This window comes from Podarcis muralis, chromosome 14 (assembly GCF_964188315.1).
Source record: "Podarcis muralis chromosome 14, rPodMur119.hap1.1, whole genome shotgun sequence".
Taxonomy (NCBI): domain Eukaryota; kingdom Metazoa; phylum Chordata; class Lepidosauria; order Squamata; family Lacertidae; genus Podarcis; species Podarcis muralis.
The window spans coordinates 4,300,291-4,328,283 of record NC_135668.1 but is presented as its reverse complement, the minus strand read 5'-3'; the positions used below and the strand labels follow the sequence as shown (position 1 = coordinate 4,328,283).

The 27,993-nt window shown below is 41.6% G+C and overlaps 1 protein-coding gene across 5 annotated transcripts in view; it reads left to right on the top strand.

Moving 5' to 3' along the window:
- VPS13C (vacuolar protein sorting 13 homolog C) overlaps positions 1–27,993 on the top strand; it is a 103,275-nt gene that overhangs the window by 57,581 nt on the left and 17,701 nt on the right. For all 5 annotated transcript variants that reach the window (XM_077918825.1, XM_077918824.1, XM_077918828.1 and 2 more), the window contains 26 exons: positions 944–1,088; positions 1,734–1,890; positions 2,082–2,206; positions 3,530–3,699; positions 4,179–4,417; positions 5,763–5,992; positions 6,482–6,574; positions 8,601–8,966; positions 9,199–9,288; positions 10,137–10,292; positions 12,914–13,178; positions 14,967–15,127; positions 15,461–15,582; positions 15,698–15,992; positions 16,763–17,152; positions 18,227–18,331; positions 19,017–19,181; positions 20,581–20,709; positions 21,705–21,838; positions 21,971–22,097; positions 22,485–22,720; positions 22,951–23,101; positions 24,866–25,006; positions 25,827–25,908; positions 25,994–26,063; positions 27,142–27,253. In XM_077918825.1, the coding sequence (XP_077774951.1) occupies positions 944–1,088; positions 1,734–1,890; positions 2,082–2,206; positions 3,530–3,699; positions 4,179–4,417; positions 5,763–5,992; positions 6,482–6,574; positions 8,601–8,966; positions 9,199–9,288; positions 10,137–10,292; positions 12,914–13,178; positions 14,967–15,127; positions 15,461–15,582; positions 15,698–15,992; positions 16,763–17,152; positions 18,227–18,331; positions 19,017–19,181; positions 20,581–20,709; positions 21,705–21,838; positions 21,971–22,097; positions 22,485–22,720; positions 22,951–23,101; positions 24,866–25,006; positions 25,827–25,908; positions 25,994–26,063; positions 27,142–27,253 (4,456 nt within the window). The remainder of the gene's footprint in view (positions 1–943; positions 1,089–1,733; positions 1,891–2,081; positions 2,207–3,529; positions 3,700–4,178; positions 4,418–5,762; positions 5,993–6,481; positions 6,575–8,600; positions 8,967–9,198; positions 9,289–10,136; positions 10,293–12,913; positions 13,179–14,966; positions 15,128–15,460; positions 15,583–15,697; positions 15,993–16,762; positions 17,153–18,226; positions 18,332–19,016; positions 19,182–20,580; positions 20,710–21,704; positions 21,839–21,970; positions 22,098–22,484; positions 22,721–22,950; positions 23,102–24,865; positions 25,007–25,826; positions 25,909–25,993; positions 26,064–27,141; positions 27,254–27,993) is intronic.

Below are 27,993 nucleotides of genomic sequence, written 5' to 3'. Positions count from 1 at the left end.
TAAAAAGGCACTCTTTACCCCCAAGGCCATCTGAGCCATAGTGCTAGATCTAAGAGCACCCCCACACTGCAAGCCTGTCCCTACAGGAGGAGGGCAACCCAACCCAAAGCAGCAGGTTGAGCATCACCCAACTGGTCGGACAAACCACCCTCCAACTGTGGTGGTTAATTGGACTGTGGTTTTGCTGAAATCTTCCTGGTGTGACTTTAACATTAGAGATAGAGAGAGAGAAAGAGAGAGAGAGAGAGAAATTTGATTTAAGTGTGCGTGATATTTGATGCATGTGATAAGACTTGTTTCATATACATGTAGATGCATAGTTTCTCCGTAACGTAAAGCTGGCACAGTTGCACATTAACAGACCTTGAAGAGGAAACAGATGCTCCACTGTGGAGATATATTCCCATCAAGAGTTGGGAACATGTGGCCTTCCAGATACTGTTAGACTCCAACTTCCATTAGTCTCTTCTAATGGTCAGGGATGAAGGAGTGTTGTATTCCAGTATACTGTGGAGCACTACAGGTTCCCCACCCATTCTGGCTTCTCCATTTGAAGTGTTGTTTCAGGGCTGGGGAAATACTGCCTGAGTTAAACTTGGATAATTGCTGCCAGTCAAGAGTATATGGTACTACACTAGATAGGGCGAAAGCTTCATTCAGTATAATGGAATCTTCATGTCTAATAATTGTAAAATAGGAAGGGAATCCAACGGTCATCTAGTCCAACCCCCTGCAGTGCAGGAATCACAACTAAAGAAACTCTGACGGATGGCCAGGTGGTTCTTGTTCTTGACTAGAAACAGTCACAGGGCAAGGGCTGCTTTTAGCACACAAGGTGATAGTTCATAGAGCTGACCAAATAATCCATGTATTTTGTTTCAGCAATGGATGGAGAGACTGCAGATATCTTGTGTGCCCTAATGTTTCAACCCTTGTTTTGTAGGACCTCAATAGGCAGTGGTTCTCAGCCAGATATTGAAATTTTGCAGCCAGTAAATCTGTTGTTGTCAGTCCAGAGGAATTTAGCAGCAGCTTGGTACCTACAAATCCCAGGGATTACAGTTAAAGGAGACTTGAAGCCCATGCAGGTAAGGCCATGGGTCTTGATAATTCCATGTTCTAGATGGAGATAAACCTATTGCAAATATTTTGAGATAATAATTATAATTCAGGACTTAATAGTCATTGACCTAATCACTTGCTGTTTTTGCCATGAAAAGAGTTTACTGAGCCCAGTAATATGTTCTGGTAGCTAGGTTTATCTCTACTTAACAGTGAAGGTTGTTTGACATAATACTGTTTGCTAAACATAGAAGTATTCCTGACAGTTCTTTGACATGTTTTTGCATGGGCAAATATTTACAATATGAAGTAGGTGATAACTGATTCAACCAAACAGAATTTTCATGGTTGCTGGGATTCCAGGATTTTCTACTGGATATTATATTGGTTTTTACTTTCATAACATTGTTCATGTGACTAACATTACGGAGAGCAAGGACTGCTTGCATTTTTTATTATAATAGGCTGTGGGGGCACTATGCATGAGTAAAGCCCTCCAATTCTGTTACCTGACAGTTGGAGAGTGTAATGCTCAGCTTCAAGAAACTACAGTGCAATCTTGAGTCCAAGACAGGTGTTGATTGAAAATGGGAGTTGCAAGGTATTTTTTAAATACAAAGCTTTTTAAAAATGGTTTTATTGAGGGGGAAAATGGTTTGATTTATTTACAGATCTCTCTCAGCCAAGATGATTTGACCCTGCTCATGAAAATTTTGCTGGAAAATCTTGGTGAAGCTGCTGCGCCCAGCAGGGTTATACAGTCAACATTACCAGAAGCTCAGGTGCTCAAACAAAGCAAAAGCCCAACTGATGCTGATCTCCATGAAGGTGATAAGTTGAGCTAAGTTGTATATAGTAATTATGATAAGATACTGTATTTGGTCTTAAGCAAGGTATTTTGTTTATGGAATCAAAGAAGAGTTGGCAGCTAATTTTTAAATCTTAGCACAGTTGATGTGCATTGATCTTCAAAATGCTGCAGATTCAAGTGTTACTTTTTTATCTCTAAAATGTTCCAGGTAGTCTCATCACTTCAGGAGAAGGAGATCTTCATGAAACACAGCCTAAGGAGAGTGTGACCCTCAAGTTTGAATTCAATTTTGAATCGCTTTCCATTGTTCTCTACAATTCTGATGTTGAGCAGGTTTGTTTCACCTCAACATGAAAAATAATTTCCTTTGGAGTAATATGAATTAGGAAAAGATAATGTTGGATAAAATCATACCGTTTAAAGAAAAAGAACGTTATAAGTTAACGTATTGTCTGTGCCATAATTAATGAGCTCAGTGTTAAATACAATCCCATGTTTTGATGCCTCTTACTTCCCTTCCCACAGTGTCCTCCTCCTTCCTCTCTGCCCACTTTCCCTTCCATTTGTCACCTCTTTGCTGTCAGTTCTGCTCCTCTCCAGCTCCATTCCCTGCCCAGGTTCACAGATTGTTCTCATCTCTTCCTCATTGTCTCTTAATTTCACTCATTTGTCCGCCCCTTTTCTCTGCTGCATTTCTGCTTTCAATGACACTTCTTGCTCCAGTCTCCTCCATCCTCAGCCTCTGTAGGCTCATCCAGACTTCCTTTTGTGCCGTGTTTCTAGGCACAGGTTCAGACTTTAAATCTCTGTGTCCAAGTGGCTCTTTTTTTAGCCCTGCTGCTTTTCCTGGGAATACCCACATTTTGCTGCTAAATTAGAGCAAATGGCAGTTGGGGTTTCTGCGGATTGCAGTTTGCCCCGATTCAGCTGTAAAACATGAGTTTTCCCGGGGAAAGCACCACAACAAAGAACAAAACAACTGCTCGAACGCTGAGCTTTAAAGTGAAGATCTATGCCTGGAAAGTGCAGCGCAAAAGGAAGTCTAGACGAGCCCTTGGACTGTTTATTTACCTCCCCACAACGCCGTTCTTCACTTTGAGTCCTTCTCCCAGCACTCTCAACTAAGATCTTGCATGATGGCTTTACAGTGTCTGCCACAGAAACCCTGGTTCTGACCCCTCTTTTTCATCACATCATACCTGGGTGAGGCAGGCATATGTTGTAAGCATGCACAATTTGTTAGCCTTTGGGGGTAGGGGGGACGTTGGCCTTCTTTTGTGTTCTCCCCACCTTTTTTGTACTTCTGCAAGCCTCTGGGCTCCACCAAGCCTGATGATACTTCTCTTGTGAGCAGGTGGTGGTGTTTTGGCTACCCTACTCATCCTGAATAGCAGCAGTAGAGGGAATGATATACCCAGAGCACTGAATCTAGTTTGCCTATCTCATTTTAGTGTCCTCCATTTGCGGCAAGCTTTGAAATATTAAAATCTTCATATAGATTTGTTTCTCCTTTGCGAACATTTAAATTATTAAAGCATTAATAGCAATTGTGTCCTCACGTGCTTCTGTCCTCAAGTAGATTGTAAAAGTATGCACTTTCAGTCTTCTAGATTCTGCATATAATTCTTTTACCTTGGTTATTTATATATATTGTAGAAATCTCAGCTTTCACTTCACGATAACAGCTTGTGTCTTGGAGAACTCAGACTGCATCTTATGACATCATCAGGACAGATATTTTCAAATGGTTCTATGGATATTAATACCAAGTTGAAAACATGTACATTGGATGATCTCAGAGAAGGGATTCAGAAAGCAACCTCAAGGTTAGACTCTGATGTCATTATTAATATTTCTAGAGCTCCTGTAGTAAGTAACTTGGTGTTGCACATGAAATAAAGTGCAAACTCTGCTTTAGGCTTTATAGCTTATTTAAGAGCCACGATGCAAGGGGAAGGGAAGTGGTAGCTGAGTTCTCTCTGGGAATGTTGGTGGGTGGGTGGAGAAAGAAAACTCCCTTTAGTGTAGTGTTCCTTTTGGCTAATGACTGGGCTAGGTGGCCCTGGGTGAACAAAGAAAGCTGTATTCAAACTAGGAAAATGCTGAAAACTGACAATTGGCTTCAGTTACAATGCAGTCACATTATAAGTAGCATCATCTTTTGTTGCAGTTGGATGAAAAATACTATTATTGGTTGAATTCATACCCTGCCCTTCCTCCCAAGGAAGCCTACTAAACTATAAATCCTTTCAGGAAAGCAGTTCTTCAGCTTGTTTTCTGGCTTTATTATTTGTTTATTTTTCAGAATGATAGATAAGAAAGATGGCACAGATGATAGTGTCATGATTGACCTCAACTACAAGCAAGATAAAAATGGGAGTGAAATCGTATCTGTCTTGGACAAACTGTATTTGTGTGCCAGTGTGGAGTTTCTGTTGACAGTAGCAGATTTCTTTGTTAAATCAATGCCAGCAGCGTCGACGGAAGGATCTACCCAGATTCAGTTAAAATATACCACTCATGGCAAACCTAGACCAGATAAAGGTCAGCAAAAGAACTCTCTCAGTTCACATAGTTCCACATCTGAAATAATAAAACCATAACAATGAGTATTTGGTGCAGAGCTGAGCATGCTTAAGCCCACTGATGTCAATTAAAATTTTAACCAGGGTGTGAATGTGTATTAAGGTAGTAAAAGCTAATCTGAAATATTGGCACTTTTCAACAATGTTTCTGGGCAACTAAACAGTTTGTGTGACAGGGTTATTTTCAGTGGGCTATAGTGAAGAGGAATAGCTTTGTCTGGGCAGTTTTCTGCTCCCACAGCTTTTGTATCCTACCCATTATGGAGCGGGTGGCACTGTGGTCTAAACCCCTGAGCCTCTTGGGCTTGCTGACTGGAAGGTCGGTGGTTTGAATCCATGCAGCAGGGTGAGCTTTCATTGCTTTGTCCCGGCTCCTGCCAACCTAGCAGCTTGAAAGCATACCAATGTGAGTAGCTAAATATGTACCACTGCGGCGGGAAGGGAAATGGTGTTTCCACGTGTTCTTGTTTACATCATGGTGTCCTGTTGCCCCAGAAGCGGTTTAGTCCTACTGGCCACATGACCTGGAAAGCTGCCTGTGGACAAACGCCAGCTCCCTTGGCCTGAAGTGAGAGGAGCACCACATCCCATAGTCAAGTTTGACTGGACTTAACTGTCCAGGGGTCCTTTACCTTTGCCTTTTACCCACCCATTATATATAGTTTACATTTAGAGAAGTATATTCCTATCTTTCTGAAGCAAGCATGCAAAAAAGAGTTCCTTGTCAACTGTGCCCCTATTCACCTCCTAATGTCATTTGGTCTTAGGTATCTTTTATGAGCACTGCAGTGAACAAACCATTTATTTTGTTTTCCATTGTTTGGAGATAACATTGCTTGCATTTTTTTTCTTTGGGTGGTGAATCAGTGCTTGGTTTAGTTCAACCTAACCAAAATAATCGGACAACTTTTTGAAAAGTAGATGGGTGGATCATACAAGTATTTCTATTATGCTTTCCTGCATCGGTATACCTGTATAAGTGGATCCCTTATCAACAGAAAATGCACATGTCACATACAGCAGAAACACTAGACTTTTCTATTATGAAACCAGAGAAAAGTGACTTATCAGGATGTTCAAATTGTGAAGTAAAATTTGAACCAGTTATTAATAGCAAGGAGCACAATATTGCCAACAGTACAGTCACATTTATGCATCCTGGATGCAACTACCAGGGCAAATTTTCTGAACTACGCTACTGTAAAAAATTGTATTTTATGGTGGTGCCATGGAGGTATGTTTTTCATTCTGTTGTGGTGACTGGCTGCTAAATCAAGACTTAACTAAATTTTAAACTTTTCTAGATGGATCACCGCAGCCCAACATGACAGTATTGACACGGATCATAGAACCAGAAATTGTGTTCGTTGCCAACTTAACAAAGGCCGATGCTCCTGCCTTAGTAGCTTCATTCCAATGTGATTTCAGTTTGTCAACTAGCCCTCTTGATCAATGTATGAATGCTCAAGTGCATGACTTGAAAGTGCTGGCCTGCCCTTTCCTCCGAAAGAAAGAAGAGAAGAATATTACAACAGTAAGTTCTGTGCTGTAATTTATCTTTCATAGCTGGAGAGAATAACTCCTTTCACTCACAAGCCGTGTAGCACTTCTGAGGCATTGCATTTCTGCAACTGGCTGGTTTTGGAATGAAAAAGGTGGTTCTACACAATTGAATATAGTGCTATATTATCTGGGAATAACCTTCTGGGTGGCTGAGACCTTTACGTATGGTTTTCCTGGCATTTAGTTCCATTCAGTAAACATGCTTGCTCCTTATTGCTCCCTGTTCATCACAGTTGTGCTTATACTAATGCATTGTCGCTTTATTATCCAGTTCTTATTCTCCTTGTGGGAGAGTATACTTTTTAGTTACTGATTTCCTCTCAGTACTCCCTCCCCCTTATTGCACAATAGGATACTTCAGCAAAGCATCAATATTTATCTTAATTAGAATGAAATCAAATAACTTTCATGCTGTTTTAAGTTTGAGGGCATTTCTAACAGTATGCTTGTATTCTCTAAGATTGTACAACCTTGCTGTCTGACTATGGAAGCTGTGAAGCGTACTTCAGAAATGCAGAGTGTGACAGTGATAGTAGAAGAATTTATTGTAAAGGTTAGTAAATGGTATTGTAATGACAATTTCCCCCTGTATTTCTAGAAAGGCCTAGCACTGGTTTTAAAATACATGTCACTTTATAGACTGCTGTTTTGTGGTGACTCTGAAGTGTGCCTTTTTCTGACGCCACCCTTGCACTTTACAACACCCTTCCTTCAGTAATATGGGATGGTCCCTTTATTATTTGTTTTAGATGCCAGCCTTTCCACTGAACTTGGTTACTGAACTTAGACCATATATTTTGCTATTCTGATCCTCTATTTTATCTGTTACTGTAATTATTATTGTATGCTGAGTTCTGGCAGTTCCCTCACTGCAAGAAGCCAAGTTACAGAGAACCAGGCAGAGGGCCTTCTCGGTAGTGGCACCTGCCCTGTGGAACGCCCTCCCACCAGATATCAAAGAGAAAAACAACTACCAGACTTTTAGAAGACATCTGAAGGCAGCCCTGTTTAGGGAAGCTTTTAATGTTTAATAGTCTATTGTATTTTAATATTAGGGACGCGGGTGGCGCTGTGGGTAAAAGCCTCAGCACCTAGGGCTTGCCGATCGAAAGGTCGGCGGTACGAATCCCCGCGGCGGGGTGCGCTCCCGTTGCTCGGTCCCAGCGCCTGCCAACCTAGCAGTTCGAAAGCACTCTCGGGTGCAAGTAGATAAATAGGGACCGCTTTCTAGCGGGAAGGTAAACAGCGTTTCCGTGTGCGGCTCTGGCTTGCCAGAGCAGCGATGTCATGCTGGCCACGTGACCCGGAAGTGTCTCCGGACAGCGCTGGCCCCCGGCCTCTAGAGTGAGATGGGCGCACAACCCTAGAGTCTGTCAAGACTGGCCCGTACAGGCAGGGGTACCTTTACCTTTACCTTTATTTTAATATTCTGTTGGAAGCCGCCCAGAGTGGCTGGGGAAACCCAGCCAGATGGGTATAAATAATAAATTATTATTATTATTATTTATTATTATTATATTACACCACTTAGATTGTTTTTTTTTTTAAATTAAATGGGTTAAAATGTTCTAAAATAAATACATTCACCAAATGGTTCATCCTTAGGGGCCCCAAATGAAAGAGGGACACCTCACCCAGAGTTGTTCTTTCTCCTCTGATTCTACTCCTGTGTTTGGCGGAAAGATCTTTCTCATTGTGGGACATGGGCAACAATGCTGAGACCAGCTGCCAGAGGTCCTCGCAGGACAGCATGAGTGTGCATCTTTATAGTCCATTCCTAAATATGTGCTTCTACCTAGACCAGCAGCTTGCCCCACAATTTTCCACAGGAATAAGTGGAAAAATGCATTCTTACTAGAATACAATAAGCCTTAATGGGCTATTTAGCCAATGCATCGGGATGGAAGTACAAAGCACAAAAGTAAAAAAGAATGCAACAGGGCTTATTCCACCACCTCCTTGGAGTCCCCTCCCACAAGGAAACCAAAAAGAGAAAAAGAAGAAAAGCAAAAACGCCAAATGTAGACCAGAACAGCAACACCTTTAAAATGTCAGACTCCTGATCTGGTTAATGCTCCTAAGAGAGCATTGTACAGTGTATACCAAGAGACTCTTCCTCTTGTCAGTCATTTTCACCACCACCAGAGACTGTGCCTGTGGTGCCTGTTCTTGTTCAGGAAACTAACCCTGGAATAGATCAGGATAGGGAAGAAGGGCAGCAGAGTTGAGTGGCTATAAAAGCGAGGACACCCTTCGGACTTCTTAAGGAGCTGGGTCCTCTGCCATGAATGAGGACTAAAGACTGGCAAGAGAGGAGGTGACTGCAAAGTAAATTGTAAGTTTCCTGTATGGACTAAACTTGAGAAGTGACAAACCCACCGTGTGCCTCACATATTTTGCCAGAGAAGGCCCCTTTAGGGGAAATGGCCAGTGTTCCATTTAAAAGTCATTTCCTTGCACAAGGCAGTTGGTAGATGCTTTACTGAACACCACTGTGGTGCCATAAAACACACATTGTTACATGTTGTGCATATAAAACACTGAAACTTGTTAATTCAGCTTTTTTTTCCCTTTTAAAGATTTCCCCAATAATTCTCAATACTGTAATTACTATCATGGCTGCCATGAAATCAAACCTGAAGGATGAAGGATCTGGTGAGACTGCTTGCAATATGGTGGACCTCTGGGGTATCAAGTCTGTTGACCAGTGTCACTATTGGTTTCTTGGTGTTGACATGGCCACAGAAGCAACCGAAACATTCAGTGCTAACGAGCAGTGTGTGAAGAAGGAGAACCTGGTTGTTGAGGTGAAAGCTGTTCAGATCACTCTGGAGTGTGGTTTGGGGCATTCCACTGTTCCCTTACTGTTAGCAGAATCAACATTTTCAGGATCAGTGAAAAACTGGTCTTCTCTCATGGCGGCCACAGCTGACATGACACTGGAGGTATGTAAATATAAGAAGTGATTGGTGCTTTTTATTTGAGGCATGGTCTGCCGTTGCTGGGTCTAATGATAATTTGAGTTACATCTGTAAATTATTTTTTAGGTACTTGTTCCATGTGCATGTAGAATTTTGTTTCTTAAGTTTTTATTATGCTTGACTTAGGTGTGGTAGATTGAAATGAAGCCTGACGTTAAATAATTTTAGCTCTTATGTTCTCAATATTGTATCCCAGGTTCACTATTACAATGAAACAAATTCAGTTTGGGAGCCGCTTATTGAGCGAGTTGATAATGAAAGACGTCAATGGGACTTAAAGTTAGAAGTAAGCAACCTTTTATAATTACAGACATATAAATATAAACACCATTAATTAATGAAAATTCAAACTGTTATTCCTGTCTGGATATTACAATTTTTTTTTGCCGGCTGAAAAGCAAAGTGTATTTTGCCATGAATTTTAGGTAACCTTCCTTCAATTAGGGCGCCCTCCAGATGTTTTGGACTACAACTCCCATCAGTCCCTGGTAGGTTGGTGGAAGGCTTCATTTAGGGATGCTAGCAGTTGCTTCTCCATAGTCTCATTCTGTCTTTGCTTCAAATTCTAATCAGCCACACAACCCAACAGGCTTTCAGGGCTGCTTACAGCATAAATGGCAGTAACACACACCAAAAGATAATTAAAATCTTACATTGCACAAATTATTAAACTATCATATTTCAAGTTAAAAAAACATTTAGTTCAACTTTCTCTGATTATTCAAATGCTCTGTTGAATATATACCCTTCTGTACTCCATGTTTAGATTCTGAAACATGGACTGTTTATAAGCAGCTGTTGAATTAGAAGTTTCTAAAAATTAATTTGAAAAATTTAATTCCATGTTTGCCAAGTCTTCCTGTTCCTTACATGTATGAAGTTAATGTTAATCTTCATTTGCGTTCATTAAATTCACCATTTAATCTTCTAAGTTATACATACTTAAAAGCTGTAAATATCTTTGTGGAGTACTTGTAATATTGTATATTTCCATTGACCAAACAGAAAGATAATTCTTGGTCTAAAGCAAAATTGCAAACCTAAATGTTAGCATAATTTAAAATTGTGCCTCCGCAGTTCAATTTCCAAAGTTTCAAATGGGCAATAATTTAATAATGCTGCTATTTATTTTAGATGAAGACTAACCCCTTACAAGATAAAAGTTTGTTGCCAGGAGATGACTTCATAGTTCTACCAGAACCTCAAAGTGTCATCAATATATCTTCAAAGGATACCATGAATGTAACAATATCCAAATGCTGTCTTACTGTCTTTAGCAATCTAGCTAAGGTAATTTCATATGCATTGTGGTGAGGTTATTTGTAATCAAGCCCTTTCAAGTGGTAATTTGATTAACTTAAGGGAGAAGGTAATTATTGATTACATATTATGGGGTGGCATTTTTCTCTTTCTGTTTCTGTTTAGCTACTGACTGTTTAAGGGAGCAATGTTTTCCTTTATACTGAACATGCTGCAAATTGATGTCATTGAGGGGGGGGGAGGTGGAAGAGAAGGCATTTATTCAGATCCTTGGTTAACCATGTCAAGGAGAGCTATTTCCCTTTATCAACATAACAGGGAAAACAATATTTTTTTAAGCAGCTCCTGAAAAACATATTTTTTGCCCTGAAAATCTCGACACTAAGATGGCGCCGAGGTAAGACGCTCTTATCGGAGCTCAAAGAAATCTTTTAACTAAATGCCTTTGTTGCTGGCTCTCCTCCTTCTTTTGGATTTTATTTCCTTTCACTACTTCGCTGTGCTTTTGAACATCTTATCTTATCCTCCTCGGTGCCGGGACTTAATGAAGTTAATGAAGTTTTAACGAAGGCTCTCAGACATTCCCTCCCGGGCATTAAGGCACTCCCTCCCAGTTTCTCGTTGACTCCTCGTGACAAACTTATTCCAAGGATCTTTAAGGACTTCTAATGGGCTTTTAACCTTAAAAACTACAAATTCATAAAACCACAAATTTCTCCCACCACCTCTAACTTCGTGGACCCCCAAACATCTCAGTTGTTTTAACAAACTGAGAAGAAGGGGGGGGGGGGGATACTTCAAAGGAGTGCTCTAATTGGACCCAGTTTTTAAACTCCTCGCAGCAGCCCAGCCAGGACTGAATGAGAAGTGAATGAGATTGCGACCTGAGAACTTTAGCACTCTATCACTCTATTTAGAAGTCTGATCTCATTGATTTAAGAAGAATCTAGCAATGAGAAGAGCCAAAAGACTCAGGTGTCCTGATACAGAAACTGACGCAGAGCCCTCTGGTTTCAAACAGAGTAATCTAGATAATTACCTGCTACCTCAAAAACAGCACATATCTCCTCCCAAAACCTTCCTCAACTCTTTACATGGAAAGACAGTTGAAGAGATATCCCTAGGAATAAATGAGGACAAGACTACTACTCCCATAATCGAGGCACAAGCACTAATTGATAGAAAGGTGGAGCTGCTGGAGGAATGCTGCCTATTGACTGCTCAAACAGTTCAAAAAATCTTTGAACAATTACAAAACATCTCCAAGAAGCTGGATAACCCAGATGAAAGGAGGCAACTTACTCCCTTTTTGCCATCCTTAACAAGCCCTGGAGATAAACAGACCAAATACAAATTTATACCTCTAAACCAGCCAAAAACCAGAGGAAGCCCCCCTCACTCAGTCAATCTGATACTGAGGCCATGTGAGATTGTTCTCCACATTTTTCCATATAGAGGGCCCCTACCTTACTGGGAGTCATCCTTCTGGGCCAGACATCATCTAAATCTGCTCCTAGGCCTTGAGGGTGGAAGCATCGACTTAAAAGCAGTCAAGAGGCTCACTAACGATGGATACTCCAAAAAAGTACTACTAAGATTTGGTAGTCATAGAATTCCAACCAAAATCTTAAGGGAAAAGGCTCATTTAGCCCAGAAAGGAATTATTCCGCGTCGACACTTTGAAGATATATCACTCAGACCATTGATTGCATCTAAAAGACAGAACAAGATGAACAAGGCCATTCCACCAGAAGCCGACATCTGCCCTACTCCCGTGGAAGAACCCAGTAGATGGGAGAAACCGCAGCCAGCTACCCGGGAAATCACGCAAGAAAAATCCAAGCTCCCAAACCATGCGACTGTAGCATCAAATAACAGCCTCGCCCTTGACACAATAGACTGGACAGTCCCAGAAGAAGAAGATCTGCTGAGTAACTTTACCAAGCTACCAGATAAAGAACAAATAAACATACTCAGTAAATTGACGAAACTACAGGCCAGATTGACCGAAATTCACCAACAAGGTCAACAAAATGCAGTAGAAACAATACACAATCAAACTTTACACTTACCAGCCTTCTCCCCAAAATGCATAGTCAAAAAGAGAGCTACTAATGGAACTTTCAAATGTATTTGCCCAGGCCTTTCCTGGATTTCTTTTGCTCTATTTTACTGCTTATAACTTCTTTTGCTATATTTTGCTGTTCATATTTTTATGATGTGTATAATTATTTATACTATGCTGCTTTTATGCTTTGTTGTATATTGTGCTCCGCTTTGTTGTATTTTAAAGTTAAAAGGTCTAGAAAATATTTAAATAAATGAAATAATATAGAATAGTTGGGGAATAAAAACATTAAAGGTTACAGGCAGGAACAAATGCTTTGATAATAGGATGCTTCTTCCTTGATGTTCTGGGTTGCTTCCCGCCTTCATCAAATTCAGTCTATCAGCGCTTGAACTCCCTTAAAACTTCTCAATCTAGTTCTGTGTTACCATTCCCCCATCTTTTTCAGCTTATTTCTTTCTTATACTTCATTTTCATTCTTCTGCTGTTAATGGTCAGTTTTAATCTCTGATAGCTTTCAATATTGAGTAGCCCAAGAACATTTATAGTCCATGTATACTTTAAAATGTTTGCTTCATCTTAGGGATTTTCAGAAGGAACTGCCTCTACGTATGACTATGCATTAAAAGACAAGGCTCCTTTTACTGTGAGAAATGCTCTGGGTGTTCCCCTCAAAGTTCATGCATGCAGAAATCTCCAGGTTGTTGGATTAGCTGCAAAAGAAGATATTCATGAGATAGCAATTGATCAGAACTTGGAATTTGAATACTCTACAGTGGATACCCCACACAGAGGAAAGTTATCTGCAATGTATCGCCTGGAAAGTTCTCTATTCACTTTGAGCATTGGTAAGAATGCTGCGTGTGTTTAGGAGGGTTAATCTGGGGAGGGAGGGGGACAAGGCAAACAACTCTGGTAGGGAGTAAGCTACACAAGACTAAGTACATGAACTGTTCACAATTCTAGAAATGCCTGTGCTTAAGTCAGAATCAATTCTGAGTAAGAATAGTTGTAATGAGCAATGTTGGATTGATTTTCAAGTTAAGTGTTTCCCATGCATTCAGAAAAAGCACAAGATGCCCCCTTCCTTTTACTGGACTACTTCAGAAGTACAAGCAATTACAGTGGTGCCTTGCAAGACGAAAAGAATCCGTTCCGCGATTCTCTTCGTCTAGCGGTTTTTTCGTCTTGCGAAGCAACCCCATTAGCGTCTAAGCGGATTAGCGCTTGTCAGAGCTGCCCGAGGTCCCAGCTCACAAAGGACCAACGCCAGTTCGTTGTTATATACAAAAGTCTTTATTGAAGTTCAGTTTCGCTTTCACAGCTGCGGCGCGCAGCTCTACGTCTCAAACTCTAGACCGCTGAAGCTCCGTCTGAGTCTCCTCCCCCCAGACACCAGTTTAAGACTCTAGCCTTGCTCCACATCTTCCTTTGCTCTTTCCTCCTCTGGTTCCGCCTGTCCGCTGGGGTCTTGCTCTTCCTAGACTCTTCTGACGCTGAGTCCCCTGAGTCTTCCCCCTGCCTCCGGCGGGCTTTAGGACCTGGTTCCCAATCCGGGTTTTCTGCTGTCCCACGCGCCTGTACATTCGAACTTGGCGCGCGCGCCCAGCCGGCAACCTTCCTCCTGACCGTTACACTGCTCCTGTCACTGCTTCCCCCTTCGGGGAGGCTAGCTGGACCTGACCTCCCCTCCGTTCCCCCACTCTCCGATAGAGGCGTGGTCAGCCCTGACTCATCTTCTCTCCCTGCTGGAGGAGACGCTGGCCCTGACACATGGGACTCTTCCCCCCCACTACGCTCTGGTGGGGAAGCTGGTCCTGATCTCCCGCTGCTGCTTTGGGAGTCCCCGCTGGCCCCTTGTTTCTGGTGCGTCCCCCCTGGGACCCCCCTTGCCCTGACCATCGGCGCCCACTTCTGGGAATCTTCTGATTCGCTGGAGAAGCTCATGGAATCTCTCGGGTCATTGTCATACTCCCCTACGCTGCCCTCAGATTCTTCCCCTTCGCTCTCCATTTCCTCTCTCCCCTGTGCCTCTGCTCCTGAGCCCCTGACAGCGCTATTAGCGATTTAGCGGCTTAGCAGCTATTAAAGGCTTAGCGGCTAAGCTGTTAAAAGGCTATTAAAGGCTTAGCGCCTTTGAAAAAGGGGGGGAGCGGGGGGAAAATGGCGAGACTCGCAAGACGTTTTCGTCTTGCGAAGCAAGCCCATAGGGAAATTCGTCTTGCGAAGCGCCTCCGCAACGGAAAACCCTTTCGTCTTGCGGGTTTTTCGTCTTGCGAGGCATTCGTCTTGCGGGGCACCACTGTAGATGTTTTTGCACATAACAGCCATAAAACAAAACAAATCCCCTCTGCTGCTAGAAAAGAAGCAACTCAGGTTCCACCTCAGTCTTCTGCATTCCTCCTGGAAAACTTTGCTTTCCAACGGAAGGAGATATTTGACTGTGTTTTCTGATATCATCGTTGTATGAAGAGATACAGTCACAGGAAGAGTAGATTGACACTTGCTGATTCTTTTTTAACTGAATATGTCATGTAACTTGTAAGTCTTTGGGACTGAGATATTACTGCTTGTATATATTTAAATAAAAGGGGTGGGTTTTTTATTTAGTTGTTGCTTTGTTGTTGTAAAAACAGGACCTGAAGGATACACAGAGGTGGCAAATATTCCCATAGCAAAACCAGGAAGAAGACTTCACAATGTAAGAAATCCTCAGAGTGATCACTCGGATTCTGTTGTAGTGCAGATAGATGCAGCAGAAGGAAATAAAGTTATTACCATACGCTCTCCGCTTCAGGTAAATGATCATGTTGTATGTTAAAAGCATGATTATTGTGTTCTAAAATGCTTGTGTTAAATTACTGTGGTTGATTTGAAAGCTGCTTTTGATTTGGGTGGGTGGGCGGAGAAGATGCCCCAAAGAAATATAAATGGCAGATCGCTGCATTTAATTGCAAGGCTAAACTTCGGTCAAAGTTTGGGTAGAGTATTGTCAAATAGTATCTCAGCTTCTAGGAGGGGTACATCAACATTGTTTGCTGGCTCCTTTATTGTTTATAATGCTATCAAATGCTGCTTACCACTTTTTTTACATATACTGGTAAAATATGCTGCTGTGTTTTAATTTCAGATTAAGAACCACTTCTCTGTCCCATTTACAATTTACAAATTTGTTAAGAATGTTAAACTGTTGGAGCCTATAGGTGTGTCTAAGCCTGAAGAGGAATTCCATGTTCCATTAGATTCATATAGGTATTTTTTTCATTTGCTTCAGATTCCTTAAGCAGTTTTACTTTTTAAATAAAGAACCCCAAAATTTAACAAGGACTTGATTTCTCCCTCCTTCCCTTCTTGTGCTTGTGCTTAGGTGTCAGCTATTTGTTCAGCCAGCTGGGATCTTAGATGGTCAGTATAATCCTTCCACAACCTACATATCCTGGAGAGAAGAGCTTCATAGGAGCAACGAAGTCAAGTGTATGCTACAGTGTCCATCAACTGAAGTCAATTTTCTGCCTCTAATAGTGAATACTGCTGCTGTGCCTGATGAGTTAAACTTCATTGCATCCCATGGGGAGAACTGGGATCCAGCCTACATTATCCATCTCTATCCAACACTCACTTTACGGAATCTTCTGCCCTACTCTTTACGATATCTGCTTGAGGTATAGCTTCTCAGGACTGGATATAACATAACTTGAAAATGCCAGGGATGATTTGATCCTTCATAGAGTTGCTTCCTTCTTCTGTAACATATTTTAAGTTTGGTATGCCTTGAAAATCCTTGCTCATAAATCTTAATTCCAGTTTCCTGTTGTAATTTTAAAACCACTTTTCATTAAGTGTGTCTTTTTCTGTGAGATGAACAGCCTTATGATTTTTGCATATGGTTGGATTATTGCAGTTCTGAAGACTTGGAGGTATAACTGGCTCATTTTTTAAAAAAAACCCCAATTTTGCCACTGTTTCTTCTAGCAGGACCTGGGTGGGTGAACAGAAGGAGGAAGAAGGTTACTGCACGACTTGCAACTATGTCAGAGACCAGTGTTTGCCCACCTGTTGCCCTCCAGATGTATTGGACTACAACTTCTGCTAGTGCCAGCCATCACATCTGTGCCAGTAGAAGCAGATGAGAATTGTCCAAAACAGCTGGAGGGCACCAGATTGGGGAAGGTTGTCATAGACTCCTGGGGTCTTACGCTGAGATGATTAGAATACTGTTGTGTTTATTGCAATATTCCTAAAGCTGTTTCTTTTCTACATCATTTTCAATTGTGTTAAAAATGGGTTGTGGCTTATGATGTCCTTGTGCCAGTTTTCTGATCGATATTGTTTATATTTCTTTCTTTATAATAAGAAAGATGTGCAGATGTCCTTGAGTGTAGATACTCTATTTTCCCAAAAATATTCTATAATTTTTGCTGGTTACTTTTAGGGAACAGCAGAGGCCCATGAACTGCCAGAAGGGAGCACTGCTGATGTTCTCCATTCGAGAATCAGTGGTGAAATCATGGAACTAGTCCTGATAAAATATCAAGGTAAAAACTGGAACGGACACTTTCGACTCAGTGACTCGCTGCCAGAGTTCTTTCCTGTGTGCTTCACATCAAATTCTGCAGACAGGACAACAGTTGATATATACATTCACATTAGGAAAGTTGGCAGCCGGATGGTTCTGTCTGTGTACAGTCCTTACTGGATCATCAATAAAACCTCCCGTGTTCTACAGTACCGTGCTGAAGATGTGCATGTAAAACACCCAGCGGATTTTAGGGACATTATCTTGTTCTCCTTCAAGAAAAGGAACATTTTCAGTAAAAATAAGGTACGATGCCAAGTTCACATATACTGGCCTTTAAGGGGTAGGCTTCTTAACTTGGGTGCTGGCTTTCCTGGCTATGGCAAGAGTTGCTGCTGCAAGAGGAAATGGAGCCAAGAGGGTGAAGAGGGGTGCTTAGCTAGAGCTGGTAAATTCTACTACCCGCAGCAGCTGCTCTTGCTGAGGGAGGTTGCAGGTTGCTATCATGGCGGGAGCTGGGGTGAGTGCCCAGGGGAAGTGGGCTCCAGCAGCCCACCCTGAAAGTGGCCCTCGGTATCAGCAGTGCCAAGGAAAGTGAGACTGTTGAGGAGCTGCATATGCTACTGGAGCAGGTGCAGAGGCCAGCATTAGATGGCAGCAGTGAGGAGGCGGCACCTGAGGCCCTGCCATGGGGCCATTGCCTACTGGTGGCCGATGACCCCTGGGACAGCTTCACCCAGGTGGTGAGGGCCTGCAACCCAGACACGCTCTGCGGCCTGATTTGGAGGAATTATGGGCTGGGCATGTGAAAGTGACTGGGCTTAAAGGGGGTATTTGGAGGAATGAAGGGAGGAAGGAAGGTTAATCTAGGACAGGCAAGAGTGATGATCTGTGTGGTACCCATTCTGGGACTGCTGGAAGGGAGTGGGAGTGAGGGGACTTCTTCAAGGGGTGGAGTAGGGGCAAGAGAACTGGTAAAAGGGACACATATATGAAGGAAGTGAGTAGCCCCCTATGCATTAGAGGGAGAGAGAGAGTGCTGCTTGAATTGGAAGGGCAGCGAGGATTAAAAGGGGTTCTTTGAAGGGGGAAGGTGAAAGTTGTCTCTGTGTGATACCTGTATGAGGCAAGGTTCTGAGTAATCTAGAAGGGGGACGGGATATGTACGTGTTGCAGCTGAGAGGGAGGACTGGGGCAAGTGGGGACAAGGAAGCCAGAAATGAAAGGCTTCCCAAGTGAGTTGTCTCTGCACATGAAGCATGTTTGTTTTCCTGTGATCCCTGGAATAGCCATTGAATCATCACAAAGCCTGTGAAGCAGATGAGTGTCCTCTGATTTTGGCATCTAATAATATGGTTTTTCTCTCTCCTCCTGATGTAGATCCAGTTAAGCATCTCCACTAGCACATGGTCTAATAGTTTCTCTCTGGATACAGTTGGAAGTTACGGATGTGTAAAGTGCCCAGCTAACCTTATGGATTTTCTGGTAATATCTGGGTTCTGTACTTCTTATACTAATTACTGTTCATGCCAGATGCATAGCACAAAATCCATCTTGAATTTCAATTATAATTTAGGGTGCACAAGGCCATCTTTCTGATACTTCTCTTGCTCTCCTTGGTGTCCTCTGTGCAGTTTGATATATGGAACATAGCACAGACTATGATGCCTGTCCAAAAGCAGAGAGTGATGTTACATCTTTGAAAGGAAGTTGACAGGGATTAAAAGACCACCCAAACCAAGCCTTTATAGACCATGTGGCAGTAGAAGACCATGACAATAGTGAACTTTCCTACTCTAGGCTGGTTTATATTACTTATGTGCTAGGAAATGCAGGCAAAAGCCTTCACGTTCTGATCTTTATAATTTCAGTTTACACATCCACAGTGTGCTTGTGAGGAACAAAGGAGTGTTTCTATGTTTGTGTGCTGTAAGTGAGCTAGAGAGATATTCCTTGCAGTTAAACTCTTGAGCCCTTGAGCACCATAACCAGATTATTCTCAAACCCAAATGAGCAACTACATGGCTTCTTCACTTTTTAGATAAGTAATCTACATTTGTTCCTTGCCTCTCATTTAAACCTGAAGAGTTGAGCAGTCAGGGAAGGGAAAAAGTTTTTTAAACACTGTATGGTGCTTATATTAGTATTTTTAATAATATCATTTTTGCAGGTTGGCGTTAGCATTAAAATGAGCAGTTTCAATCTCACTCGGATAGTTACTTTGACTCCATTCTACACCATAGCAAACAAAACATCTTTCGAGTTGGAAGTGGGAGAAGTGGGAGCTGATGGTTCACTTCCTACTAATAAATGGAGTTATTTCTCATCTTCAGAGGTAATTTTTAAAGCAGTGCTTCTCACTTTCACATCACTGAAAATTTCCGAAGCACATTTTGTTTTTATTTGATCTGAATGCTAGCGCCTCTAGACCTAAAAGGAGTCTTGCTGGGACCATAAGAAAATGGCAACAGATAAATGAGCAATAGATCCTACCTACCAGAATTTCACTCTTCTGTTCAGGAATAATAATTTTTACTCTTTGATATAATAATGCGAACAATTCCTGTCAATGACAGTCTTAATACTGTGCTGTTACATGGAACTATCATGATCTATTTATGTTATAAACAGTGTTCAAAACTCCCATTGCATTTTGTGACATGGAATTTCATTAGCACGAGCTGTTTCTGATCTCTGGGTGCAGTACTGTACCTAAGATTTCAGATTAAAACTGCAGAGTAGAAGGAAAGGAGGACCTTTTTCTCCTTCCCCACTTCAAGCTGCTCTGAAGACTAGAGAAGAGACTTAAGAATATTCGGGGGGTAATAGAGGCACATTTGAAAAAAAATTGGAGAAGCAACAGGGTTGCGAATTAATTGGTCTAAATAAGAGATTATGATATTTAACTATGATGAAGATGAAAAAGGGAAATTTTTGAAGGAAAAAAGATATAAAATTAAGAAATGTAATAAAGTACTTGGGAATAAATACAACAAGGATTTTAGAAAATTTAGAACAAGAGAATCGTAACAAATTAAAGAGGGAAATTAAGGAAAAGCTGGAGGAATATAAGAAATTTAAGCTTTCATGATTTGGAAGAATAGCAATAATTAAAATCAAGTTTTTGTCTAGAATTATTTTTTATTTAGAATCTTACCAGTTAAAATATCGGAGACAGATAAAGGGTTGGTAAAGTATGATTAATAAGTTTTGTAATGGAGATAAGAAACCTAGAATTAAGAAAAGATGATGGTGTAAACCCCAGAAAACAGGTGGATCGGGCCTCTCCAACATATATTATATAGCAAATCAGTTAAGATGTATCTTAAACGGGATAACAGAACAAGGAGAATCATCATTGAGATATGGGCAAAATATAAATAAAATTGATAACCAGTCAATTCTCCACTAACTCCAGTGGTGATGATAGAAGACTTCCCAGTAAATTTCAAAAACCATGTGAAAAATGAATATAATATTTTAGCTGCAGTTCATTCATTTTCAGCTTTGTATTTTTGTTATTTAAAAAGTGTGCCTAGACATTCCATTGTTGTGCCCATAACCTGGGTTTAAGGTGCCATTTAGCTCCTAGCTTTCATATCTCAGTTTCTAACACTGGTTGCAAATCTCATCAGTAATGGTTCCTTTAAAAGGGTTGGTATACTTCTGTTTTAGATGTCTTTTGTTGGACATATTGCCAAGTTTAAGCAGAAACTTTTTATTTTGCCCACTAGTGTCTTCCATTCTGGCCAGAAAATTTGTCTGGAAAACTGTGCATCAGAGTGATTGGCTGTGACCGTGTGACCAAACCATTCTTTTTCAGCAGACAGGACAATGGGACTCTGTTGAGTCTAGAAGAACTGGTGAGAATATGGCATTTTTTATTCCCTGTTGTGCTTACTTTAAAGCATGGTCATGAACAATATTTGTTTTTAAAAAGACATATAAACCAAACTTGCAAATAAACGCACAAAAGCTACTAGCTTGAAACTATCTTTACTAGTCTGCTGGAGATCAGGGTTGGAGTGACAGGAGGCACAGAGAGCTTTTGTCTCTCTTCTAGCAGCCCCCACTGCATTTCTAGCACTTTATCCCTCTTCTGCCTGGCCACTCGCCTGCATGAAATTCCTTATCACATGGCTACCACATGAAGGTTTTAAAATGCAAGGCTGATCTAAATGCGTAAAGATCACAAAAGTAGTTGAGCCTCCCACCTGGTGCTGTCTAAACGTTTAAAAGAACAGAAATGTTTTCACAAGCGACTTAAAATTGGTACCTTGGTGGGCTTTCCTGCATAACTTGTTTGAAGCTATAATGCTATTACTGAGAAGACCTCACTCTTCATAGCCACACAGTTTAATTTCCAGAAGCTACAAGATCCATGTTCAGGGCCTGTTCTGTAAATCTCAGGTTCCTTTGGATAAAGCAGCCATGATGTTATGGTTAGCTAGTAAAAAGGGAGGTTAAAGTTTATAGCCATTGGTGCTGCGTGGTTTCTGGTTATTCCCAGGAGCAGGAATAATATTGGTTGCTGGATCAAATGTGGTAAAGCTAAAAATTGGATGCATTAGAAGTGTAGCTTCCAGCTTGGACTACCCGCAAGAAGCTGCTAGCAGCTTTGAGAAAGGAAGAGACAGAACTCTCATACTCCATTCATTTTGGGTTACCTCATCTGGACTCTCGTGTGAGCCCCATTGTAAGAGCCAGAGTTGTCTGGTTGACCAGCAGCTGTTTGTTGCTACTGTGAACTACTTGCTAGAAGTATAAACGCTAAAAGGTACGGTGAAGCTTGAATTAGGCTATGTGGATATCAAGCCATAGCTTTTAGTACCGTATCCATTTATTTTATTTTCAACAGAGCTCAGGGATCCTGGTAGATGTGAACGTGTCTGATCATTCTACAGTTATTAACTTCTCAGATTATCATGAGGGAGCGGCACCTGCTTTGATCATAAATCATACTCCATGGGCTTCTCTTAAATACAAGCAGAGGTATGTGAAAGAGCTTTCTTCCATCTTTTGAGAGAGGTGCTTTGCTATAGGATGTATAATATTTTTAATCTGAATTCAGTTGAACTTTTGTTCATCCATAACTAACCTTGTGTTTCTATTTTATCCATGCAGTGGTTTACAGGAAGAGATGGAACTGAAGCCAAGGGGAATGAGGCTGTTTGCCTGGGCAGATCCCACTGGAATAAGAAAATTAACTTGGGTGTATGCACAAAACTCCGGAGAACATGATCTTCTTAAGGTATTTGGTGTCGAAAGAAAAATCGGTCAAGTCTGAACTCCATGGGAAACCATTTCTATAACAATCAATAATGCCCCTCAACTGTTTCTGTCTTTCTGTGCATCATTGGTACCTTTCAATATATTACGACAATTCTGTTTCTTCTTTAACTTTGAAATTTTAAAGTCAATGTTAATTATGTAGACAACCCCAGCTTGTAGAAGGCTTGCATTTCACATACCATTCATAACACAACACAGCAGTGTTCATTTTGTTTGCATTGCTTGCACTTGCTACAAGCTAATACAAATTAATTTTGCTTTAAAAATGACAAAAGTGTGCCCAGTGTTACATTAGTAGGTTCATTTTGTGTTATACAGCCAATTCTTTTCCTTCCTGCCAATCCAGGATGAGTGTGGTCAGTTTCCTTACAACCCCAATACCCAGATCCACTGGGTCTCTTTCTTGGATGGACGCCAAAGGGTGCTGCTTTTCACAGATGACGTTGCCTTGGTTTCTAAAGCCCGGCAAGCAGAGGAGATGGAGCAGCCGGATCAAGAAATCAATGTTGCTCTTCACAGTGTTGGGCTTTCACTAGTCAACAACGAAAACAAACAGGAAATTTCTTACATAGGAATCACCAGGTACTGTTCATAAATAATAGCTGGCTGCCTGTTAATTCACAGAAGTCCTGTTTTGAAAATCAGAGCAAAATCGGTTCTCATTTTCCTAAAACAAATATTTGTCTAAGCACTGCTCCTTCAACCATGTAAAGCTTAAGAAATTTGGATTAGTTAAAATACAGTGCTGTGGATTGTTTCTACTTTTTTAAAAGTAAAGGTTTAACTTAATCACCAATGTATTTATTTTTCAGTTCAGGCATTGTCTGGGAATTAAAACCAAAGCAGAGGTGGAAGCCATTTAACCAAAAGCAAATACGCCTCTTGGAACAGGCATATCAGAAACATATTTCTGTGCGAGGTGTGGAAGCTTCTGATTGGATTAAAATAGACAACAATTTTGAGGTATGCTGCGGTATCACGTACATGTTGCATTTATGCTACTGAGCACAATAAGACATTTTGCAAAAGTCTTCTGTTCATAAATGTTAGTTGCCTTATATGGGTGGAGAATATCGAGGCTTTGAACAACTCAACAAAAAGCTGATCTCTGAATCCCTGTCAGATAATTTTGAGAATGCAGACTGGCATCATTGCGCCTTTCTTGTATATAGACCTAGGAAGCCATAATGCTTAAGAACTATCCTGCATGTGTATGCAGAGAAACACAAGGTATCTGAGTACGGCAAAATAGAGGAGATACAGTCAGGGGAGTAGGAAGGGGGGTGCGGGGGGAGCAGTACGCCCCGGGTGCCATCCCAGGGGGGAGACAAAATCCTCCCTCGGTGGATCGCGCCGTCGCGCCGCAATCTGCCCCCACCTGGAAGATCATGCCACCATCACGCTGCGATCGGCCCCTGCCAGGAAGATCGCGCTGCCATGCCGTGATTGGCCTTACCGGGAGGATGGCACCACCGCACTGTGATCGGCCCCCACTGGGAGGATTGCACCGCGATTGGACCCCCCCCCCCCAAGGATTGCGTCGATCACCCTGCCACTCTGGGTGCTGTAACGGCTTCCTCCACCACTGGATACAGTATGGACAAGCAAGCAAAGGCAGATGTAACACTGTTCAGCATAGCGTAGCCAAGTGACTCTAGTTATGGGAAAAGCATGAGACAAACAGACTTAATGGGCAAAACAAGGGGCGTCTCCTTGAGAGCCTCCTGTTGAGGTAGAAAGGCAGCTGCCACTGTCCTGTCAGTGTTACCCAGCTCCTTGGTAGCTGAACCAATGTCTTGCTCCATCCACTGTCACTTTCCCATTTGGTGAGTCAAGTGTGTAACAAAAGTTTCTTGCCATATCTTTTTTTAATCACCCAGAAGGCATTCCAGAAACTTCTAATGGAATATCTGCAGTGTCCTCTGGGAGCTGCTGCCCTCCATGCTCCTCTGCCACCCAGGTCTTCCCTCATGTTGGCTTGGGTTAAGTAGATCATGAAGCTGGGAAAGATTGCAGGGGAGATCCAGGGATATTTCCTCTGTCACCTCAGTGGTCTGCACTCCTCAGGGCAGCCCCTAATGGCTGCTGCCCACCCTTGCTGTTCTTGCCTGAATAGGTTTGCCAGGAGCAACTTAGAGGAGTTGGAGTTTGGTGCTCAGCCAAGTCTGGAAGTCTTCCATGCTTCCACTTGACTAGCCTCCCTAGGCAAAAATGGCAGCAACTGACAACAGTTTTTAGTGGTCCAACTACATGATATTTCTTTGCTTGAGCTGGGTTTATTGCCAAAGAGAGGAGATAGAGAGGGATGAGATTAATAGCAGCTGCTGCCAAGGCAGGCTATTACCGTAAGTTTGAACGTGTAAGCCCCAGGCCTGGGTGAAAGCTGCACAGCTGGGCTTGGGGAGGGGAATGGGAAACAACTTAGGAACTAGCATGTTTGCTACTAACCTGCTGATGACAGTTTTGAAAGCTGCCAAGCACCTTGAACGTGACAACAGTCCTTGCCTACCCCAAACAATTTGGTGGTCTGTAAGGCCACTGAAATAATGTTCTGCCCTTCCCTGCATAAGGGTATGGAAGCAATCTGCTGTTCAAAGGGGCTCTTACTGGGCCAAGCCCATTCCAAAAAGGCATCTAGGATCCTAGACGAAATACCTCTCCATCCCAACAGCGTGAAATTGAGGGGTTGTAAAGAACGGGGGTTAAATGTATATGCGTGTTTTTCAGGTTAACTTCAACAAGATGCCAATGGAAATGCGCCTTCCAATCAAATGTAGCATAAAGCGAGATTTCTTATCTGGCATACAGATTGAATTCAAACAGTCACCTCACCAACAAAGCTTACGGGCCCAGTTATACTGGCTTCAGGTACAAATCTTTGATTGATTTATTTATTTAGAAAACCTTGGTGTTATGAGGGATAGCAGTAACTCTGGTCAAGGAAACTGGAATCTTAAAGATGGTAGTCATGGACTGTATAACGGTTCTCTGGAACCACGGTTGTTCTTGGAAAGACTGTGGGTCACTAAATGATTTGTCATTTAGTAGTTAATTATTCACAAGAATTTTAAAACTATACTTCGTTTAAGCACAAAACATTCTGTACATTTTGTAAAAATTAAGAGCCGAAACCCTGCAACAATAATCTTAGTTCTTAATTATTATTTTATTTAGCAAAGATAAGATTTTTTAGGTGCTGACTTTGCTTTTGTGTGTGTAGCTAAGCTAAAGGAGCTTGAAAGTGAAATCCTGTGCCCACTTACCTGGGAGGAAGCCCCATTGAACTTAATGGGGCACATTTCTGAGTAGACATTGTATGATTACAGGTAGATTGCATTTTATGTTGATTTGACCTACATGATTGCAGTGTCATGCGGATCGTCAGAAAATAAATAAATGCAGAGTGGGGAGAAAAAATGGTGTGGAAGAGCAGGAAAGAATGACAGACAATCACATCAGCCATTGGAAGTGTATTAGAGTGTGTTTGGAGAGTCGGTGGAGTGTGGAGAGAGTGGAGTGAAGCTTTTCTAAAAGCTTGAAAAAATAAGAAAAAACAATATATGTGCAGTAGCCAGGAATATAACCCGCACATAACATTAAATCTGTCTGTACTCTGCTAAAATAATAGTCTTGATTAATGTTTATCATATATTGGCTTCTTATATATTGGTTTGTTACTCCCTTGAAGGTCGATAACCAGTTGCCTGGTTCAATGTTCCCTGTTGTATTTCATCCTGTAGCTCCTCCAAAATCCATCGCATTGGATTCAGGTAATAATATTTTTAACATTCTAGATGCAGCAAGAATCAGCCACTTACTAAACAGGTATTCATTTCACCTCTCATTTTTCCTTAGAACCACGGCCATTCATTGATGTTAGTATCATCATTAGATTTAATGAGTACAGTAAAGTGTTGCAGTTCAAGTAAGTAAAATATACTTAAAGGTTTTTGAAACATAAGCCATGTGAATCTTACTCTTAATAAATTCTTAATTCTTAAGGATCGGAGAAAGGACCATATTAAACTAGAGCAGGGGTTGGAAACATCTGGCCCACAGTCTTAATTAGGTCCAGCTTGGCCTGCAAGACCCTTTCCCCCAAACCGTGCCCACCTGCTTCACACCTGATGTCAGATCTGAAGGTCTCGGGCAGGAAGAGATGCAACTGCCCATGCAAAACTGGGAGCCTGAAATCATCCTTCCTATTGTTTATTGGCAGTGGAGGTTTGCTGTCACTACTGGTTAGCTGATTGGCGGTGAGAGCAAGCCTGTTGGGACCCTCTGTGCTACAAAATTATCAGTGGGGAACTCAAAGCTGGTTTCCAAGTCCCTGCCTATCAGCTGATGAGCAGTAAATTCAAGTCTCACATGGCTTGGATTCGCTGTGCTATAAAGGAAAAATGGATCACCTGTTGTCATAGTGATGCCAGGTGACTGACAGGTCCATGACGATAGGAGGAGCCCAGGATTAGGCCAGTTAGCCACAGCTAGTTCCCCACCTCTGAACTAGAGTGATTTCATGTTTCAAAAAATATATTTCCCACATGCAAAATTTCCTCTAGAGGACTAGAATGGCCCAAAACATTTAGCTTTAATTGAGGGTAGAAGCTTTCTGCATATACAGTCAAACCCACAGATTATTTAAACTGGAATTGCTTAATAAAATATTTTAGTCTAGCCCCATCTTCATTGGGACTGTGAAATGGTTTCAATAAAAGTACTTTGAATGAAATGGTATATGGCATGGCATGGACCATCTGTGGGTTTGGGCCAAATCTGTTGAGAGGAGCCAACCACAAGCCTGTGGAATTACCCACAAGTTTTCCACCACTGTATTGTTTAGTCTTCAAGGAACTCTGGCATTGCAGGTGCATCACCGGTAGCTGCATAAGCAGAAAAGGTCCAGTATTTCACCTGCTTTAAAATTAAATATTAGGCACAAAATGGGCAGTTCGCCTCACGGAAGCTGAGTTGTCAGTTACTTGTATTGTCCTTTTCCTCAGGTATTTCATGGTTCTAATCCAGGAAATGGCTTTGAAAATAGATCAGGGATTCTTAGGAGCCGTTATTGGACTCTTCACTCCATCTACAGACCCAGAAGCTGAAAAACAAAGGGTACGGTCTGCTTGGGACATCTCATATGTTGAGCTGAAAGTCTGTTTGTTAAAACATGCCAGTCTGTGAAAGCACAGAAGAATACTAATGCTAGATCTGACCATAGATTTGAACTAGAGAAAATTATTTATTTTCAGGACAATAATTAGCAACATGGGGGGAATATAACTAAACAAGATCTGGACAACTGTGTAATATTTTTAGCAATTTCTGGAAACTCTGTTTTGTGTATAGTCTTAGTACACAAAACAAGTTTGGGATGAGTTTACTAGCCATCAGATTTCCAAAAGTTGCCTGTGGCTTTTAAGTGCTGTCCCAGAAAAATGTTCTTACAAACTGATCTTGGTGTGTCATGGATTTGGCATATGGGTGGCCTGTTGCTATGATAATGTGACTAACAGTCCTGAAAGTTCTGTCACAGTAAACAATTAACTGTTGTTTACCATGATGCCATCCTGGGCTCCTTAGGGTATAGAGAATGCTTCCATAGAATCATAGCGTTGGAAGGGATTCTGAGGATCATCTCGTCCACCCCCCTGCAGTGTAGGACTATGCAGCTGTCCCTTGCGGGGATTGAACCTGCAACCCTGGCATTATCAGCACCAACCCTGGCATTATCTAACCAACTGAGCTGTCCAGCAGACGGGCAGGCCATAAATTTAATAAATATTAATAGTAATAATGATGTTCGAACAGGGCTGCAATTTTTAAATTATTGCAGAGAGTTGAGCTTCCAATTG